Source organism: Pantherophis guttatus, chromosome 4 (genome assembly GCF_059756535.1).
Source record: "Pantherophis guttatus breed Tessera chromosome 4, ASM5975653v1, whole genome shotgun sequence".
NCBI lineage: Eukaryota > Metazoa > Chordata > Lepidosauria > Squamata > Colubridae > Pantherophis > Pantherophis guttatus.
In genome coordinates this window covers 26,869,442-26,889,792 of record NC_142066.1, presented here as the reverse complement: position 1 = coordinate 26,889,792, position 20,351 = coordinate 26,869,442, and the positions used below count along the sequence as shown (strand labels likewise).

The window sequence follows — 20,351 nt, the reverse complement described above, 5'->3', positions numbered from 1 at the left end:
GGTGATTGTCACAAGGTCTTGTTCCAGTCCTTGAGGCTATGTGGATCTGGATGGGTAGAAACCCTGAGAAGACCAAGTGATTTGGTTTTGAGTATGTGGACTACCCAGATCTGGAGAGGTTCTCTCTTTAGTTTTGAAAGGGCTAATACTTCCCCCTTCAGGACTGCTGCACAATTTGAGGATCTGCATGGACTTACAGCGCCTGTTCAAACAGCCGGTGACAGTTGTGGCCAGGAATACTCTTGCTTAGGAAGCTGCACTTACCAATAGACTTCCAGGTGCAATTCAAGGTGCTGCTTTTCTCGCTTTCTCTCCTTTTAAAACTCTCCTTTCCATAACCTTTAACTGGGTGAAATGGTGCAATTTTTGAACTGAGGGTCCCTCAAATGGATTAATTAATCTAATGTGTCCAAAATCTGGGACCCATAACCCCCATGGAACTATATTTTGGCAAATATTATGAAACATTTTATGACATCAAAATGATCACAAAACAGTTTATGACATAGTACATGTCATAAAATATTTCCTGTGCTGATATCTGATTGTGCTATATAATTCAACATGGGCAGTTTTTCCAGTGAAGACGCTACATGAGACCTTCTGTTATTCTGATAGGAATCTGGTAAGGAAACATCTCTGAAAGGATGGCCCGATGGGTCACTGGTTGCCTAGTTACCTATAATGCCCTCCATGGCCCGGTGGAGTGTCTGCTCATCCCATGACTGGCACTGTCAAGATGGTCTGGTTCCCATTTATTTAGACAATGTTATCTAATGGGACCAAAAAGTCTGGGCTTTTTCTGCCCTGGAGCCCCCATCTTCTAAAACCATTCCCCCAGGATTCATACAGCCTCCATCCTGGCATAATTTAAACAACCTTTTAAAACCTGATTGTTCTCCAGGCCTTGGACTAAAGTCGATGGCAGACTCCTCCTAACTAGTTTGCTAGAGGCTGTGCTATTGTTCCTCTGAACGGTTTATATATGGTTTTGTACTGTAATATTTTAAATGGTTTAATATTACACCCTGTCGATAGTTGCTATGGAATTGTGTGGCCTAACTTCATTTAATTAGGGGACATTTAATTAATAAATAAGCTACAAAGAGCTTGCAAAGGCAGGCATTCAAGTAACCATTCATTATGCCAACTCTTTCCAAAGGAAAGAGAGTGGGAAAAGGGGCACACAATTTACCCTGCCCAACACACCCACCCCTCAGAGTACATCTCCTGCAGTTTTGCTTTTCAAGCACAGACAGACACCCCCTTCCTGCTCCCATCAGGCACCCATTACTGGTCCCCACCTCCCGCAGTAAGTCTTGGTCCAAGTTATGGCGTGCCAGCAGCATCTTGCGTTTGTACTGGCGGCATTGCAGCTCAAAGTACTGCCGCTGGCGCCGCAAAAGGTTGGCCTCTTCCTCGGCCTGATAATGTTGCATGTTCTCTTTCTGTCTCAGCAACCATTCCTGCTTTTCCCGCTTGGGTGTGCTCTGATTCTCCTGCAGCTCCTGCAAAAGGAATAACACGAAAAAGTGAACACTCCTTTGTTGACACATAGGGCTAAGCTTTGGCAGTTGAAGGGCAGCGTGTTCACAAAGGGCAATGACCAAGTTCATCTGACACTCTTAACACGCAATTCAGTATGGCGTTGAATTGTGGTTAACATGACGTGCAAATTTAGATGTGGGGAAATATAGTCATCACCCCTCCAACATTTGTGTACAAGACTGGAAAAGGCTGTGGGTAGATTCCTCCAAATGGGGTCAGCCAAGGGTTTTGGAATACAGGTCCCATTCATTATCTCTAGCTCACATACCAAGACATATATTGAGGAAAGCTATCTTGGGAAATGGTTCATGGCTGGAGATTAACAGGAGCAGAATTCCAAAAGAATGTGTATAAATTATACCTCTGGGAAAATTTTCATTTCTTTTTTAATATGCACCATTTTGTTTTTATCCTGGAGCAACAACAAACACGGGGAACACAAAACCCTGACTTTCAACAACATCTCTCCATGTTTGTCACAGTTATGTATTTGCTCAGTGAATAAAAATCCTTATTGTGTCACTCTTACAATATTTCTATCATTCTCTTCAAAGATACAGGCTGCATATCATTATATGAACTGTCAGCATGAAGCATAAACCTCATTTGGTTATTTCTGGCCTTTTAGGGCACGTTATTTTCCACTTTTTCCTAAAAACCAGTTGAATGCCGTATTTTATCTTCCCCTAAAGAAGGAATTTGCGTCATTATATATGAAGTAAAAAAAAAAATCAAAATAAGAAGAGAACAAATTGTGGCAAGAATTGCTAGAAGTTGGGTGACATGTAAATTTAACTCATTGTCTTCATCGTCATCATCACCAGTGCCATCATCTCTGAAAGGCCTCATAGTCCAGGCACAGGTAGGGCGGCAAAAGGAACTTTGGAAAGTCAGCTGCCAAACTAGTGTAGGAAAATGAACTTTTGGCTTCCTGCTCTATGTTTCGCCACCTTTCAAATCGGGATACCTCTTTCAGCTGCTCCTTCCGTAACTTATATTGGCGCTTCTGTGATTCAAGTAGGTTGCCCAACTCCTTCTTCTGTTGACCCAAGATATGTTGCTGAAATTTCTTCTCTTCGGCCAGGGCAGCTTTTGCCTGCAGAAGTGGAAGGAGCAGTCAGGGTCACCAATGATGGGAGTGGAACAGAAAGATAGCTTAGCCATGCTGGCAATTTTGTATATAGTCAGAACATCATCCAAGGGGATGGTGGGATGGTGGGAAACTAGACATTACTCTACATGTAATTAATAAGTTTAAACCATCCCTTAGAGAAGAGGTCCTCAAACCCCGGCCCATTGGAAAGCAGGCCAATGAAGGGGGGGCAAGTGCGTAAAGCTTCATTTGTGGTCATGCAGGATTTAGGTTGCATGTGCAAAACCATCCCCCAAAACTGCCAAAGCTCCCGCCACCAGTTCATGGAACCAAAAATGTTGGGGACCGCTGCTTTAGAGAGAAATAGGATTCCTAGAATGGGAAAGTGTACAATTTGACCTCTGAGAAGGAATGGCAAACTGCAGTGGAATGAAGAGCCGGTAGTAGAGTGTCTCTTTGTAATTCCTCTCTGGACAAGGAAAGGACTTGAGATTGCCCACAAGTACACCAGATAGTTTGCTCCTTAGGAGGAGATTGCAACAGTGCAATCTCTGGTAGATTTAGAGCTCTGTGAGATGAGTTATCTTGCGCAACCCAGTTGGGGCTTTCAAGGACAGTAAGTTTGCATATTTCTTTTTCTAATCATTTTGGAAGCTGTTTGTTGATTGCCGTTCAGCTATTAGGAACCTTCGGATTGACAAGTTTTACAACACTGGATGAGTTTTCTTCAATCCTTAATGAAAAAAAGTTTTAAGTACTTTAAAAAAATATTTTAGAATAAACAGCAAAAGGTTATTGACTTTGGAAAGTTGCAAGTCAATGAGGGGGCCAAGATAGATTTAAAATAAAATGTGGGAATTAACTGAAAGAATCCTTCCTGTGGGAAAATTATTTTGTTTTGAATTCTTCAAAAAAATCATGATGACTTTAAAGATTCAACATTAGAGGGAACCAAAAGGAACTAAAGATTACAATTAAAGAGGAACACTTAAAACTAATATAGGATGAAGCAAAGTATTTTAACATGGGATACACTGAAAGAACTGCCTTGAACAATGTCAATTTTACAAGTGTCTGCCTCTAATTAGACTGTTTCAAAGATGTTAGGAAAGAGGAACAGGTTTTACTTGAGAAGATTGAGACCGAGCTGAAAGTGGATTTAAAAATGACAGCTACAAGAATGATATGGAAAAAGATATTCTGGATAAACTGGCTGACATCTTAATAATTAAAAAGGATATTATACTAAAACAGTAATTTTCCTATACTCAATTTACAGAAGAAAGCTTTGAAGAATTTTGTAGAGGGGACAAAGAAAATATGAAAAGAAGTAAAGTTCTAGGACATTATTTAAATGGATCAAGATTGTTAAAAGCAAAGGGAAGAAATATCAAGTTGGTTTATTTGTTCAAGGTTAAAATAAATATGGTGTTTATATCCAGAAACCTCACAGTGAACTTTTGCTGACCAGGACGGAGATGACAAGAGATGGGAAGCAGGAAGAAGAGATCATGTGCTGTATTCTAAGCGAAGGTAATAAGTTACTAAAATTGCTTATACTTGTGATGAAGCAGAAGTCACTTTGTATAGTTCTTTTTTTTCTTTATTATATTCTTATTTTTGTATTTTTATTTTTTCCCCTTTTCTGCACTTTCTATTTTTTTGTATGCTTTTATTTTTTTAGTTGTATTAGTCTTTGATCTCTGTAATTGTAATCATTAATAAAGATATTATACAATAATTGTACAATTTGTAGAAGGCATAATATTTCTTGACAATCAGGAGAATTGGTTGTAAACACCCTTGTCTAAATTATTCAATTCTTTGGGAGAGATTATTTTAATTTTAAAGAATAGATCATAGGACCTGTTATGATTGAACCTATTTCTGTTTGGGATAATTGATCTCCTTGCTTTCAACGGCAAGTTAATACTGATCTACCAAAGTGACCAGATCATTGCTGATTTGGCTAGAAAGGTTGGGAACAATTAGAACAGTGTGAGTTAATGAGAGGCGCTTCCCAAGCAAACCTGCAACACTTTATTTAATCTCACAAGAGTGGTGTACAAATGTGTATGAGAAGGAATAATCAAAAGGAAATAGGGGAAATAATTACTTCAATTTGGAGATACTCTTTCACCAAGGATTAAAAACATGCTACCTACAACAGTTGTCAGTACTTTGGTGACACCCCTGAAGGTGGTGATCAGCTCAATAAGAATGGGTGGTAAAAATACCGAAGTCTCATGAAATTACCATTCATTTGCAAGATTTCAATCTCCTCTCATGAGACTTTGTAGTATTTCAGGCAAGAATGCTGAAATGTCTCAAACTTTTGGGATTAGTATTAACAATTTTGACAATTTTTCCTCCCTCCCTCCTTTTGAAATAAGCCATTTTAGTGCCTGCTATACTAAAAGGGGCTTCATTTTTGTGTTACCGGACATCAGGTTCCCACTGCAACTTGTGCTGGAGGCTGAAGTTTCCCACCTTCCCGCTCTCATTGGAATTCATTTGTAGTTTCTATCCCTTTGGCCAAGTGATTTTCCATCTCCCTATCTTAGTCTCCCGTCCTCACCTCTTTCTCAAAAATAGCCTGATGCTTCTTGGCCAGTTTTTCAGCCTCAGCAGAGAAGTTGTTGCGGTGGGCCTCAAGTTCTTTGTCGAGGCGCAGCTGGTGCTCATCCAGCTCAGCCCGCAGCTTGTTCTCCAGAGCCAGCAACTGTTTCTGATGTTGACGCCGCATCCGTTTGTAGCCGCTCATCTGATCCCGCAGTGCTGAGTCTTGTTCATGCTCCTGGATTTGGCGAGTCACCTGAAAGGAAGGAACGGAAGAGAGGAGGAAGAGAGAAACAGGAAAATCTAATTTAATCCAAAATTGTGATATGTAGACAACACCATTCATGGGTTTATTACGGAGCTAATTCTGCTGTGGAATAAGGGGAACAATACACTGAAGTGTTGTGCAAATTCAGATCTGAAGCAGGCAAGGATCTTCTGATCCGGTATGAGCATCTTCTTACTCCCTCTTGGCTGATCCTTCAAGAATCTTATCTTTTCCTGGATTTGCATGGTGTGTGAAGGGGCTCAGGAAAAATTACTGTCCAGTCAAGGAGAGGTTAGGGTGATGGGAGACAGAGAAGCAGCGGGCAGTTTCCCACTACCATTTGCACTGTGCCATCCCAATGCAAAGGCACAGCTTGTTGAAGGAGCCTCCAAAAAGTAGAAAAAGAACGCTCACGCTGGATCCTATCTATGTACCCTTGTGTACTTCGGGTCCAACTACAGCACGCCTCTGGTGCACAGAACTTCCCTTGATGGTAAAGAAACTTTTCATTCAAGATAACTGAGCTTAGATCAACAAATGAAGGAGTAAAATATGACATATTCAGAAGAAGAACACTCTTCTAACATGTGCAACATGATTCTTATTTTGGCATGATTATGGAAATTGGGAATGCTGGTTTTGCACTTTTGACATAGAAACCATGTGAAAACTGAATTCAACTCTGAAAGGATTTAACACAGATAAAAACCAGGAAAAACAATGAATCTCCCAAACGTGCCCTTAAGTCCCATCTTTCTCTACCTGATATGATTTACTCATTTTATATCCTTGCCCTTCCTTCTGCAATCTTTACCGCTATCATCATCCAAATATTAAGTATCATATCTAACTTCTGAAAGTTTGCCACCCTTGCACAAGTTGTGTTCTAAATTAAATAACTGAAATAATCAAATTAGTAATGATTCAGAATTTCTTTAATTACATGGGATTTAATGAAGCAGCTGTTTTAAGAAACAGAATCATTCACATTTTAAATAAATATTGCTCATCTCTCTTAGAAAACAGTTGAAAAAATGTTCTCAATAAAAAAAGGTGCAGATTTCTGGCACTTATCCACAGTTCTGGACTTACCAAACTTTAAACTATTTTGCTAGATCAGCTCCTAAATAATGTTAAAAATAGTAACACTTTCCAAAGCTATCTTGTTCACCATGAATATACTTCTTTTTTTAAACAGGCAGAACCAACTGTATTTCAGGTAGTTCAGATTTCTTTCTGTCCTAATTTTCTCTGCTTCTTGCTTAACAACTGCACTGCAGCAAATTCCTACAGAGGGCTCCAGATGCCACAAACATTAAAACTTCACTGACTAATACATTAAGAGAAAGTAAGAAGCAGCTTTAGTAGGCAGCACCACCAGCAACTTATGAAGCCCCCAGCAAAGGAAGGAGGCTGGCAAAACAAAAAGGACTGAATCCAACTGAGATCAAGGTTGGCGTAGGGATGAAGATGCTGGACCAGAAACCAGGAAACTGTGAGTTCTAGTCCTCCTTTAGGCATGAAAAGCAGCTAGTGACATTGGCCGTGCTCTTAATCAGTCAATCCATCTCACAGACTGGTTGTTGAGGGAAAAACAGAAGGCGAGACCATTCTATGCACTGCTTTGAATTGTACAAAATATGAAGGCAGGGTTATCAATCTAATAATGCAATAAAATATAAGCAAGTTTCTCGTCTCACCAGAGAAGCCGTACGAATGGTGGCAAAGTGATCTCGGTTACGGCAGTAGGCACGACGTCGGGCAGCTGACGATGAGCTCTGGGGCTCCATTTCTGGCTGGTAGGGATCGTCATACAGATTGTCATGGCCCTGAAAAGCATTAAAATGACCGTAAGAAGCTATGCCTTAGCTTCTAACATTGTCTCTGCAAGTTTTTTTTAAAAGGCACAAACAGGATGTAGTGTCGGCAGATCAAACAGCACTTCTATGAGTAATTTAGGATTAGCCAGTTTTAGAAAGTGGAAGTGTGAAGATATAGTGGAGCAAGCTGTTGTAGAGAGTACTATAGAAGGAATTCCAAGATTTTGGAAGTTTAAAGTAATATAGTCCCTTAGGCAACCTTCCAAGCTTGACATCATCCAGATGTGTTATGGCAGTAATTCCTAGAATTCTAAGCAACTGGAGGGTGTTATCAGATGAACATCTGTGCCATGTTGAGGAAACCTGGGTTGAGGCTTCAACTTCAGTCATGTTTCCAGTCTTAAGCACAAAGCAAGATCACATGGACAGACCAGATTAAACATGAACAGACTAGGCATTTGTAATCTAGTTGGGTTTCCTCCAACTGCTGTTTCCAAAGTATGTAGAAACTTAACTGCAATCCAAAGAAATGTAGACAGCTAGGGAAGACTAGTCTGGAAAAGAACTGATTTTTTCCCCAAAAGCAAGGGGGGATGGGAAAGTGTACCCACCCACATCTAAGTTTCTAACATAAAGAAGCAAGTAGAATGTAATGATCCACTGGAATCCAATTCCATGATCATTAGCATCTCTTCTCCCCCCCCCCCGGACTTCCATTTTCTCTACCAACTCTGGTGTTGTTTTTTTGTTTCATTATAAAGAGGTAAAGGATACTCCAAATACAAAACTGAGCTTCTCCCTTTATTTTCTCAGGATTCCCATATCCTTATGGCCGATTTGCAGGAAGGTTTACATTTTCTACCACTTACATTTTCTATCACATGCTAGAAAATATTCCACAATGTTTCCCAACCTTCGCTTTATTCTGAAATTGACATTTGACTGCTCTTGCAGAAGCACACTGAGTTCTATACCGGCAGACGGTGGATGACGGAGCTATTGGAGGTGACGGTGTGCTCGCCTTCCTGCATCATGGCAATCTCAGCCCCGTCATCATCATCTGAGGCATCGGCCAGGCTGTTCACGCTGCTGCTCTGACTGCTGGCACTAATGGACATACTGGGTACCGAGTGGCTGCTCTCCATGCTATTGATGGTTCCTGTCCGGTGAAGAAATTGCTCTACTTCCTGAAACAGCAAAGAAGGATTAAATGAGAAAGGTGATACTGCAAACAACTGCCAGAAAAGGGGAGGGGGGAGGGAGGGAGAGAGAGAGGAAGGGGGGGAAGAGAGAGAAAGAGAAACAAAGACCATGTGTGTGTTTGTATAGGAAATGATCTTGGAGTAAGGAAGCTTCCTGGCACTGTTACTCTCATGATGGTGAGAGAATTATGTGAGCTGAAGTCCAAGAAAGCCAGGGAGAACTTCATCAGAGAAAGTGGGAAAACAACAACAAACCTCTTCCTCTTCGGGTGCCTCTGCATTTGGACCATTCTGAGCCTCCTGGAAGAGGATTTTCTTCATCTTGCGGTACTGCAGATTGTCAAGCTCCCTCACTGCATCCTTGGTCCTCTGAATCAGGTCCATGATAACCGTCTGGGGCCGCTCCCTCAAGAGAAAGCGATGCTGTGGAGTCACAGGAAGAACTAGCATGAAACCAAGGAAGTAGGTCTGCAAAAGGTCTCCAAAGTTAATCTACCTGTCTCTTAGAATCTGTGATCTCAGTAATCCTTTTCCACTATTAAGTACACTCACAGAATTGGATAACAACCACTGGGATTTCTTAGAACCTATTAACTATATTCTTTTAACAACGATGCATAATCATTCTCAAATATGTAATGGTTACTCAAGTCCACTTAGGAACAGAAAGTGAGAGAAACTCAAATACTTTGGAAGACAGAATAACTGATTGCTATCAACAACTTAATAAGAAAAAAAACCAATCATAATCAATGCTAGGTGTACACTTTCAACACAGAATTCTACAATTCTATGAATCCAGTGTGAAGATTCAGTATTTATCATGAGTCTGTGGGGAATAAATGATGAAGAGTGTTATTTATTAGGGTGTTTTCCTAGAAACTTCTGTACCAACATTTTTCATGTATTACCAGTTCCTGATGCTAGCTTTTTCCTTAACACATTCTTCTAATTTAAATATCTAGTGTTCTTATCTTTACTTTAACTTCTTCTTTTTGTCCCAGATGGGATAAAATGAATACAATTTCCACAGCTACAAGCATAGTGCATGGGGGGGGGGGAGGAATCTTTCAGGAGTGAAAATGGGTGGGAGATACCTTAAGCAGCACATCAGAGGTTGGACGGTCCTGGGGGATCTTCTGCAGGCATGAATCCACAAAATTTCGGAAATATTCAGACCTGAAGAAAACAGGGAAGAAAGTCAGGGATTCATTTGAATTTATAAACCTCTCTTTTTTGCAAGCTTAAAGCCGTTTCTGGAGTTTTCCTTACCAGTGACTAGATTGCAGCAGCGGTGAATCATTCTGGGCAATGTGGTATAAGGCACTCATAGCATTCATGTTAAAGAGGGGTGGTTTGCGCTCCGCTAAAGATACAAGGACAGTAATGTTAGCAATGGTATTCATGGTTTTGCAGAAAGCCCTCTTCCACATCATTCCCCCAATTAACTCCAACTTATAAGGCAAGTAGCTCATTCCATACCAAGTTCAATGCAAGTGATGCCAAGTGACCAGACATCCACCTTGCCATCATACTGCCCCTCATCCATGGCTAGAATTACCTCGGGAGCCATCCTAGAAAGAGAGCGCAAGATAAAGCAATCCTACATTGTAACTTAGCAATGGCTCACATTGTTACATAGAGCCTGGAAGATTGTTGCATCGAAGATGCCTGACCCTGGATACAGACCACAAAATACTGCCAAATTGTCAATGTTGCTATTAATCAAAGGGGGGAAATTATTAAACACATGAATGTGTATTATTTATGTATTTAATATACATATATTAATTGCCATTGCCGCCTATACCTGCCGCTGGAATAGGCCAAAAATGGGGCGCGCGGAGGTGGTAATAGGCGGCAGTGGCGATGGGCGGCGATCCCCGCAGTCTGGAATAGCTGATAGGCGGTATTCCAGGAGGCAGATCCAACTGCCAATCAGCTGCTTGTGCTAAATCAGGCTGTGCTGAAGCTGACCAGTCTGTTGGCTGCAAGGAGGCAAATTGCTGGGAGGCAGATTTTTTTTTCTTGTTTTCCTCCCCAAAAGCTAGGTCCATCTTATAGTCTGGAGAGTCTTATAGTTCGAAAAATACAGTATTTCATTTTCTTAGATCCATTACTTCTTGAAATGAGGCTCCAAAGCATGCCCCTTAAAGTTCACCCAAAACTGGAACATTCCTAAATTACATAATTTTCATAATTTTTTTTAGAATCAACTGTTCAAACTACACTGGGACTCTTTGCAAAACCCAGACATTTCTAATTATCAAATTTCTTCTTGTTCAAAAAACCAGGGTGTCTCAAATGCATACCTACTTCCTTACTGTCTCTCCAGCCACACTTTCACTCCTAATTACAGAAAATCTCATTCTGCCAGCTTACCAGTATGGGGTGCCAACAAAGGAGTTAGCAGGAGCAATGATAGAAGCTGAGCCAAAGTCCCCCAGCTTCACTTGTCCTGGTTCAGTCAGAAGGATATTCCCAGCTTTCACATCCCTGAAAGGACAGGCACAGTAATTAAAAACTGAACAGAGAAATGGAGAACACAGTGGACGAATATGGGCAGCCAAGATGAAAAGGAGTGTGAGTGGCAGGAGAAAACAGGAGGACAAAGATTAGAACATTTACATGGACCAGGACAAGGAAGACCCGGAGAAAGAGAGAGGGCTGCATTAGCAAACTTCTATATTGATAATGGCCTCTGACTCTCAATACTTCGATAGCAACAAGTGAAAGATTTCTACTCTACTTAAAATAGGCTGCTGAAATGAGGAATTTTTTTTAGAAGAAGAGTTTGTATAGCATAGTTCTTCAGTTGAAAACATAGTTAGTCCTTTTTTAGTGGTCATTAAGCAAAGTGACTGAAACTGTGACTGCATTTAATATCAGACTTCAGCTTTTGTTTGTTTTACCAATTTATGAAAGTTGTAAATGTGAGGATTGGTAGTAAAATTCTTTTTTCATCAATGTGGTAACTTCGAACAGTTGCTAAAACAGGCAGTCACTAAACGTGGACTACCTGTATTAACTGCAAAATCTGTTTAAAAAGCAACATGTTTTTAACTATATGTCTTTTCCTTAAATTGTTTGGGATATCAAGGATTTATTATATACAAAGCAGATTTAAAAAATCTGAAGACTGTCCAGTTCTGATAATTGAGCTAGACTGCATAAAGTGCAAAATTTGACTGAAGCACAAATTTAAGAAGTAATTTTGCCATTCTACCTGCAAATCATATAAAGAGAATAAACAGTAAAATGTAGCAAGAAAGAGAGTTGTGTCAGAGACGCATGGGGCTAATTGAAAAACAGATCCTGGTACAATTTCACAATGCAGCAACAACTAGATCACGCTGTCCTACACTAAATGGGTGTTATAAGCAGCAACATCTCTAAGAGAGTTCAGTAACACAGTATAGAGCTCACCTGTGGATCATATTGTGTGAATGCAGGTAGGCAAGTCCCTGCAGAGCACCATGCGTTATGGCTGCAATCTCTACTTCCTGCAGTGGTTTCTTGTGCACTAGGAAAGAAGGGATGGAGGAAAGAACATTATTTAAAGGTCTCAGAAAAGGTCTGTGGGAAGTCTGGTCTCTTCAATTGGTCTTGGACTCACCTTCCAGCAAATCTGAGGCTGAGCCTAGGCAGTATTCCATCACCAGCTAGTGAATTAAGAGAAAACGTTAGTGTAGGGCAAATAAATCCTCAAACATCTTGTCTCAGTCAGGGATCTGGGAGCCCAGTATACCAATTCCATTTTGTACCTGGCATTCCCAATTCACTTAAGAATGTAAGAACAACCCCCACTAAGTCAGACTAAAAGCCCACCATTCTTGCACCAATGCCATCCAGACACCTCCAAAAACTCCATGAATATAAATAGGATACCACCAAAAACAATTTTCTCCATGATTTTCAAGAAAGGAGCCACTACTTTATTGCATTCCAATTCCATCCCTTAAATTGCCCTAAGGTTTCAGACAGAGAAGCAAGAAACCCAGTCATCGTTCAGGCCCTTTTCAAGACTTCCCCTCATCCAAAGCCCAGTTTGTCTGTATTTTCACTGTATATCTTAAATTCTTTAAAAGGCTTTCTGTAATGTATCACCCCAATGGCTTAAGAATGATCCGTTTCGCTCTCATCTTACCCATGCTGTATGTTCCCGTAAGTAGCAGCCCTTGTATTCAATTGTGTTTGGGTGTCGTAGCTTTTGCAAAAATTTCACCTCCTTGATAATGTCCTGCCATTTCTGTAAAGTATAAAAGAGAGCCTGAGCTCCAATATACTTCTACATTTTGAGTAAAGGAGAGAATATTACAAGAAGCCTAGAAAATTTGAAAAGCAGGAGAACTGGATTACCTAGGCCAGGGAGAGGCTAGAAGTTAATGGTCAACACAACTGGGTTAATAGTTTAAAAGAGGACCAACCTCATTAGACTGCTTCCCACTATAGGACATCTTCTTAATAGCCACCACTTCATTGTTGCGTATGTCTCGAGCCTGGGAAGATAACAAGGGTAAACCAAAGAAGGATGATGAAAATAACTATCAGCATCCATAGACAGTCAACTTCAGAGAGGAACTTGGTTCCTATGCCTGGAAAAAAATACAGTTCAAAAGGAATAAATTTCACATTGCGTGGTGAATCACGCATTCTTAGAGCAGAGACGTCCACGAGGCCAGAGATACGTGGGACTGGCAAGTACCCGATAATCCATTTAAAGTTACAACATCTCTACTAAATCAGACCAGTTCATCTTCCCACTTCTGACCATGGCCAATCAGATTCTCCCTGAGAAAGCTATCAGCAAGATGTGGAGAAAGTTCCTCCCACTATTGCTCTTCAACATCTAATATTCAGTGATATTAATATTCAGTGATATCCCTCCTGATGGGATGGGACCCAGAAGCAAAACTGGTTCTACTACAAGCAAGGCCGATGGGAAAGAGTTGTGTTAAATGATCTTGGCAAGGCTTGAGCATGAGCATTAACATTCCTTTGGCACTCACAAAGTAGACAGCTCCAAAACTGCCATGACCAATCTCCCGCAGGTCAACAAAGAGCTTCTCAGGGTCATCCTTGAAGAACAGCTCAGCCACTTCAGGGTCCTTCAAACTGCCAGCCCGGGCATTAGACGGCATGGCGGCCGTGGATGAGGCTGGGCTTCACTGTTGCTGTTCTCCTAAAATGGAAAACAAATATTAGCAAACTGAACCAGCTGGGTATCAATAAGGTAATTTATTCTTATTTATAAGAATATAATTCAATGATATCTGATGCTGCCATCTTGTTGAAGCAAACCAAATCCTGAGATCCTTGCTAGAAGAAAGGGTATAAATATATGAAAATTATACTCCCATTTGAAGAAGTGGGTTCAAGGCCGCATGAAATCCTAACAAAAGCTCAGAAAGCCTTTTCAAAAGGAATCTCTAAGCACCTACTCCTATTCACAGAAACAAGATAATCAATAAGAGATGTTTATAGCGGGAAGCCCATCAATACCAAATGGAGACGGATCTTGCTGTGATAAAGTAAAATAGACTTCGCTTATTCAAATTGGGCTTCTGCTATTTATGTGACAGCATTCAACCAGTAATTGTTAGGATACTGAAGTACCAATATCAACTTTACTTATCTCTTACATTCCCCATTTTTCTAGCTCTAGCTCAATGTTTGTGCTTTATTCTTTCTATGAAAATCCAGGAATTTTTGGTAAAGCTATATCTACTTTCCATAGATGCAAAATCATTGCATAATTTTTAAAATAATCTCCATTGTTACTTTAATGACAGGAATACATTTTCTGTCTCTTGTAAAGAGTCTCATGTTTCAGTCTTCATATTGCAATGGGCACAGATTTCCATTCAAGTAATAATATTCTCACCTGCTCAGTTTACCAGATTTGTTATTTGCATTAATTTCTGCGCTATCTTTATTGAAAGGAGAGATAAAGAAAATGATATGGTTCTCTATTTTTAAAAATGTACAAGCCTTTGGAGGGCTTACTAAATATTTTCAGTTTTATTTTTAACTGAATGTTATGTTAACTGAGTCCAGCTCAATATTACCATGTCTTTTTGTCCAGTATAACTATTCTGCTGCTCTTAAGCAACTCCTCCTTGTGTAAAATGGAGAAGCTGGCTATAAGGGATTAAAAGGAATTACAGGAACATAGATCAAGGGATTTCTAGATCCTTGAACAAAATTTTACTGGGTTTGGTATTTGTTAGCTGGGAAGTAGACAATTTAGTCCTTTACCGAGAATGCAGTGAGTATGGAAGTTGGTTATTTATGTATAACCTGCATACAGGTACATCAATCTCTTCATTATTGCACCCAGGTCTTAACTTTTATAAGCATCATATGCATGCACATGAAATATTACATACCCCGTTTTCCCCAAAATAAGACATCCCCTGATAATAAGCCCAATCAGGCTTTTGAGCATATGGCAATAAAGCCAAGCACTTATTTCAGAGTTCAAAAAAATATAAGACAGGGTCTTATTTTCTGGGAAACATGGTACTATTAAGCAGATTCCAAGAATGTAATGAGTCAGAGAAAAAAAGCATGTAACTCATGAATGTAGGCAATTATACATGCCCCAGGATAATGTTGCAGGATCCATTCTGGGTTGGTCATCGGGACCAGAGATTTAGTCTTCTGAGCTTTCAGACTCGTATTGGAGATCATCCACAGGGAACTTCTCTCTAATGAAATGTCTAACATTCTGTTAGAAGTTCCCTGAGGATGGACTCCAGCATGAGTCCAAAAGCTCAGAAGACTAAACCTCTCGTCCCGGTGACTGACCCAGATTGGATCCTGCAAGTGTGTAATGTTTCTGGAATATGTGGGAACAGCTGTATCAAGTGACATCCCCCATTCGAAAAAATTGCTCATTCTCTGTAAATGTTCTTTTGAAAAGGGTAATTTTTCTGTTCTCTTTCTCCATCTTCCAGTCTACAGCAAATTTCTACAGCATGATTCCCTCCAGGTGCACTGGACTACAATTTCCATCGCCAATAACTTGTTGGGAAATCTAGAGATTATTGGATGTTAAGTGAATTTTGTTGTATGGGTATACTGTGTATACACATACAATGACAATAAAGTTATTATTATTATTATTCTGACTAAAAGCTATTTACATAACATTTCTAAAAAGAGCCCTTTAAAGGTTAAAAATATACCGGTACATTTAAAAACTGATACTTTGAGCCTCTGAAACAAGATGGAATAAATGTTAAATATACAAGAACATTTAGTCTAATCACAAAGTAACCATGTGGGTAGAAAATGAGCCTCACTCCAAAAAACGAGAGGAAAATGTGTGTCCTACCAAGCAGACTATTCCTTTTGTTCTCAGTCCAATGGTGAAGAACTTAAGATTCCCAAAATGTCCAACAGAAGAAGTCTGGCAGAGATTCATGAGCAAGAAAATTTGCTTGCCAGCAGCTGACATTAATAACAAGGATTGCAGTTGCAGCCTTTTAATGTCACAGAATCGGTATCTCTCATGTCTGGTTCATTTAAAGTATCTTCATGAGTATCTTTGACTACATTTTCCCCTCCATTAAGGATGGTCCAACACAACTCAGAATCCAGTATCTTAATCTTAATCCACGAATAAATTCTGGAAAATATCAGCTCCTCTCTAGTTAATTACACTTCAGAAATCCAGCATTTTCCTTATTTGCTCCTCAGAAAAATCCATAGAAGTTAATCTGCAGCACAAGTTATCAGGATCCAAAGTTTCCCAGAAACCAGCTGTTAGTACCCTTCACCCTACAGTGCAGCATCAGAACAGGAATACCCAATAAACTTTACAGGTAACAAAGGTCTCTTTTCATTACCAGAATAAACTGTCTACAGGCTGCCTATCCCCACCCTGCTGCTAAGATTCAAATGCACGAAGCACCAGGGTTTCAAGGCAGATAAAATGCTTGTCAAATCTAGCCTGTAGAAATAGATTTACTGTGCTGGAAAGCCCAGCCATCTAGATAGGAGGTTTCTCACAGCGAGCCTTCCCCTTGACTGGGTTGCAACTGAGTTGAGCTGAAAAATAAGACCCACAGCGTTACTGCAACTTTAAACTTTGAAACAACTACACAGAGTCCCTCCTGTTCACTCTCTAGGATGGGCAGTGGTTGCTGGACTGACTCCAGAGGGCTGAAATGAAAAATAAGGAAATCAACAGTTTGCAGGCGGGTTATGCCGGTCAGAGGAAATCCTTGCATTGTTCACTTGCTTCCCTGGGAACAATCTAAAGAAAAAAAAAAGGCAAAGCATAAGGCTTGCCTTGGCAGTGATACCACTGGCAAGAAAGCATCTGGAAGGATTCCTGTTGTGGTGTTTGCTGCCTGGCTGCACCAAAGTGGCCGAAATTTAAGACAGGCCCTGGAGTTTAAGTTTCAAATTAGGGATATAAGGGTAGGGAGGCCTGTAAGAGGGAATCATCCAGAGTTCACCTTTAGAACAACAACTTCATGAACACTATGTGTCCTAACCAAAGGAGCTCACGAACTGATTAATTTCTTAAACATGAACTTGCTTTTTGGCAGGCAGAACATTCACCCATTCATTTTAAATGGAGACTCGTAAGATAGTTTGTATATAAGTCATGAATCCTAAAAATTTGTTGTTTTTTTATAAAAAAACCACAGACCACTTTGAACTGAATTGAATCATTTTATCAGCTGTATTGAAATACTACATTTCCAAGAATTCACAGTTGCAGAATAATTGAGTATACTTAACTTGAAAACAATTTATAACATTTAAAAGCATAATACACATTGTAACTAAACTAAAAAAAAAACTTCTGAATGGAAAAAACTCCCCCTCCCTCAGGAGAGTCTAATTTATTTTTATTTCACATATACTGCAGAGTGGAACTAAAAGCCACATCGACAAGAGCAAGAACCTTCTCTTTAGACGAAGTTACTGACAAAGCCACGCATGCTGTTTTTAAAGCATATTATTTTGGCTCAAGTGTTTCATCTATTTATAGTGTAGCAGTAAAGGCAAAGCTTTCAGTGAACTAGGCACCCATAATCAGAAAGATATGGGTTCTCCCACATCTGCATGAAGCTACTGCAGGAGCTCATCTGATGATTCGGGGTCTGATATCAACAATATTTTGATGATACCCAACTATACATTGTGATCCCGGGCAATCTTGTCCCAATGACTTGGAGGTTTTGATGCTCTGGATGGGATAAGGTAAAGGCAAAGGTTCCCCTCGCACATATGTGCTAGTCGTTCCTGACTCTAGGGGGCGGTGCTCATCTCCATTTCAAAGCCAAAGAGCCAGCGCTGTCCACAGATGTCTCCGTGTTCCTTAGCCGGCATGACTAAATGCCAAAGGCGCATGGAACGCTGTTACCTTCCCACCAAAGGTGGTCCCTATTTTTCTACTTGCATTTTTTACGTGCTTTCGAACTGCTAGGTTGGCAGAAGCTGGGAGAAGTAACAGGAGCTCACCCTGTTACGTGGCACTAGGGATTTGAACCGCTGAACTGCCGACCTTTCGATCGACAAGCTCAGTGTCTTAACCACTGAGCCACCATGTCCCTTCTAGATGGGATAGAATAGGCTTAAATTGAACTCGAGCAATACAGAGCTACTGTTTGTACATTGGGATTTATTTATTTTTATTTATTAAATTTATATGCTGCCCACCTCACTATCCGTATCCCTCTATGCCCCTTGTTTTGTCTCTGGATGAGTTTGACCTTCCTATGAAAGAGCAGGTTTGTGACTTGGGGGCCCTCCTGGACTTGTGACTCCTGCTAGATCAGCAGTCAAGACTTTGTGCTGAAGGTGTCCTTTCCCCAGCTTTGGCTTTCATGCCAATTACAACCTTACTTGGGACGGGAGCAGTGGTGGGTTGCTACTGGTTTACCCTGGATTGGGCGAACGGGTATCAGCAGCAGGCTCCGCCCACCTGCCCGGATGCTTTTGTGCATGCATAGAAGCTTCTGTGCATGCGCAGGAACGTTGCGCGTGTGCATCCACTCACGAGCGAACCGGTAGCAACGGGTTTTGGAACCTGCCCCTGGACGGGAGGACCTGACTAGAGTGTCTCATACTGTCATTCTAACCATCATCTGGTTAGATTACTGCAAGGTACAGCCACATTCCAGGTACAATTTAAAGTGCTGGTTTTAATCTATAAATCCCTCCATGGCTTTCTGCCAGGTTACCTACAGGACCACCTCTCCCTACCAGCTCACTTTGTGCGAGAAGCATTTGGTTGTCCCCTCCCATTTAAAAAAAACATTCCCAAACACAATTTTTCTATGATAAGGCTGGCCTTCTGGAATAGCATTTGGTTGGAGATGTATTTATCTCCAACATTATTTGCCCTCTGGAAAAAGTTGAAAACAGAGCTTTTCTGGAGGGCTTTTGAGGCCAGATATTGTATTGTTTGAAGATTTACAGAGTTTTATTTAGATTATCATGTTTGTTATTGTAAGCCACTGATAAAGTCTTTTTAGGATTGCAGCACAATAGAAATCTGATGAATAAATAAATGGTTGGGTAAGATTCTCACAGAGTAGATGGACTATAAGGAATTTGTATTTAGGTAAGGAAATGGACCCTCAAAGCTTTCCAATGTCAGAAATTTAAAGAATGGCAGACTGTAGAAACTGAAACTCCTTAAGTATCTGGGTAATAAAGAGCAGTGTTTCTCAATCTGCCTAGGGAATTCTGGAAACTGAAGTCCACATAGTGTAAGTCCCAAAAGTACTTTTTCAAGAGGCAACTGGACTTTTTGGTTTTTCTTTGAAGATGTTTCGCTTCTTATTCAAGAAGCTTCTTCAGCTCTTGAGAGCTGACAAAGTTTCTTGCATGAGAAGCGAAACGTCTTCTAAGAAAAATCAGAAAGTCCAGTTGCCTCTTGAAAAAGCACCTTTGAGACAACCATGACTGGGATGATTGAGAATCTCCATATACACATATTGTAAGGTTGAGAAACACTGGTAAAGAGGATCTCAATGTTTGTGGCTGGAAATTGTGTCATACATGATGAGTAGGATAAAGAAGTCAATTTGTGCAAGACAAAGAAACAAAAGTATACTGTACACTAATCTACATTTGTAATGGCTCCATATCTTTCCCCACTCCACAAGAAGAGTTTCTTTGTTTCTAGGTAATATAATTTGTGGAAGATGGGAAATACCAGTCGTCTCTCAGTGGTCTATAATATGCATAAAGACCTCTTAATTTTTCTAGGTTTATTCTGATCACTTTGAAAATGTTAATCTTTGGCCACTAAAGCAGGATAAAATGGGAGAATTGATGGAAATCCTAGGAGAAATTACGTGGAAAATAAGTGACAATGTTCTGTTGTGCAAAAGCTAGAGCTGACTATGTCGGAGATGGAGAAACGAAAGAAGAGCCACCTCAATCAAAGAAGGAAGAAGCAGACTCACAAACATCTGTTGCTTGACGCTGGTTTCTGTAATAGAACTACACTATAGCAGCAGTACATTTGTATTCTTTAAAGACAAAATCAGGAAAACTAATAAGAGTTCTAAAGCCATCAACAGTTATTTTTGCTTGCCATCTTCAAAAATTATCTACAAGCAATCCTCAATTTATGACAGCTGGGACTGGAACTTCTGCCGCTAAGCAGTGTGCTAACACACCTGATTTTATGATATTTTTTGCTGCAGTTTTAAGCAAATCTGGCTTCTCCCATTGACTTTGCCAGAAACCAGCCGGGAAGGTGGCAAATGGTGATCCAGTGAATGTAGGACGCTGCAATGGACGTAAATGTGAGCTGGTTGCCAAGGGGCCAGATTGCACTTACATGACTGCAAGGGCACTGCAATGGTCATAAGTGTAAAGACATT

At 40.3% G+C, this 20,351-nt stretch overlaps 1 protein-coding gene across 8 annotated transcripts in view; it reads right to left on the bottom strand.

Moving 5' to 3' along the window:
- TAOK2 (TAO kinase 2) overlaps window positions 1-20,351 on the bottom strand; it is a 45,624-nt gene that overhangs the window by 19,055 nt on the left and 6,218 nt on the right. For 7 of the 8 annotated variants that reach the window (XM_087893870.1, XM_087893872.1, XM_034419675.3 and 4 more), the window contains exons 2-16: window positions 13,500-13,672; window positions 12,918-12,989; window positions 12,638-12,739; window positions 12,107-12,152; window positions 11,917-12,013; window positions 10,873-10,986; window positions 9,973-10,064; window positions 9,763-9,856; window positions 9,588-9,669; window positions 8,746-8,913; window positions 8,263-8,475; window positions 7,169-7,297; window positions 5,220-5,456; window positions 2,516-2,644; window positions 1,305-1,508 (exon numbers count right to left, since the gene is read on the bottom strand). In XM_087893870.1, coding sequence (XP_087749996.1) covers window positions 1,305-1,508; window positions 2,516-2,644; window positions 5,220-5,456; window positions 7,169-7,297; window positions 8,263-8,475; window positions 8,746-8,913; window positions 9,588-9,669; window positions 9,763-9,856; window positions 9,973-10,064; window positions 10,873-10,986; window positions 11,917-12,013; window positions 12,107-12,152; window positions 12,638-12,739; window positions 12,918-12,989; window positions 13,500-13,631 — 1,911 coding nt within the window. In that variant the 5' untranslated portion in view covers window positions 13,632-13,672. Of the gene's footprint in view, window positions 1-1,304; window positions 1,509-2,515; window positions 2,645-5,219; window positions 5,457-7,168; window positions 7,298-8,262; window positions 8,476-8,745; window positions 8,914-9,587; window positions 9,670-9,762; window positions 9,857-9,972; window positions 10,065-10,872; window positions 10,987-11,916; window positions 12,014-12,106; window positions 12,153-12,637; window positions 12,740-12,917; window positions 12,990-13,499; window positions 13,673-15,829; window positions 16,648-20,351 lie in introns of those variants that run through there. The other variant, XM_087893869.1, reaches the window with a different exon arrangement.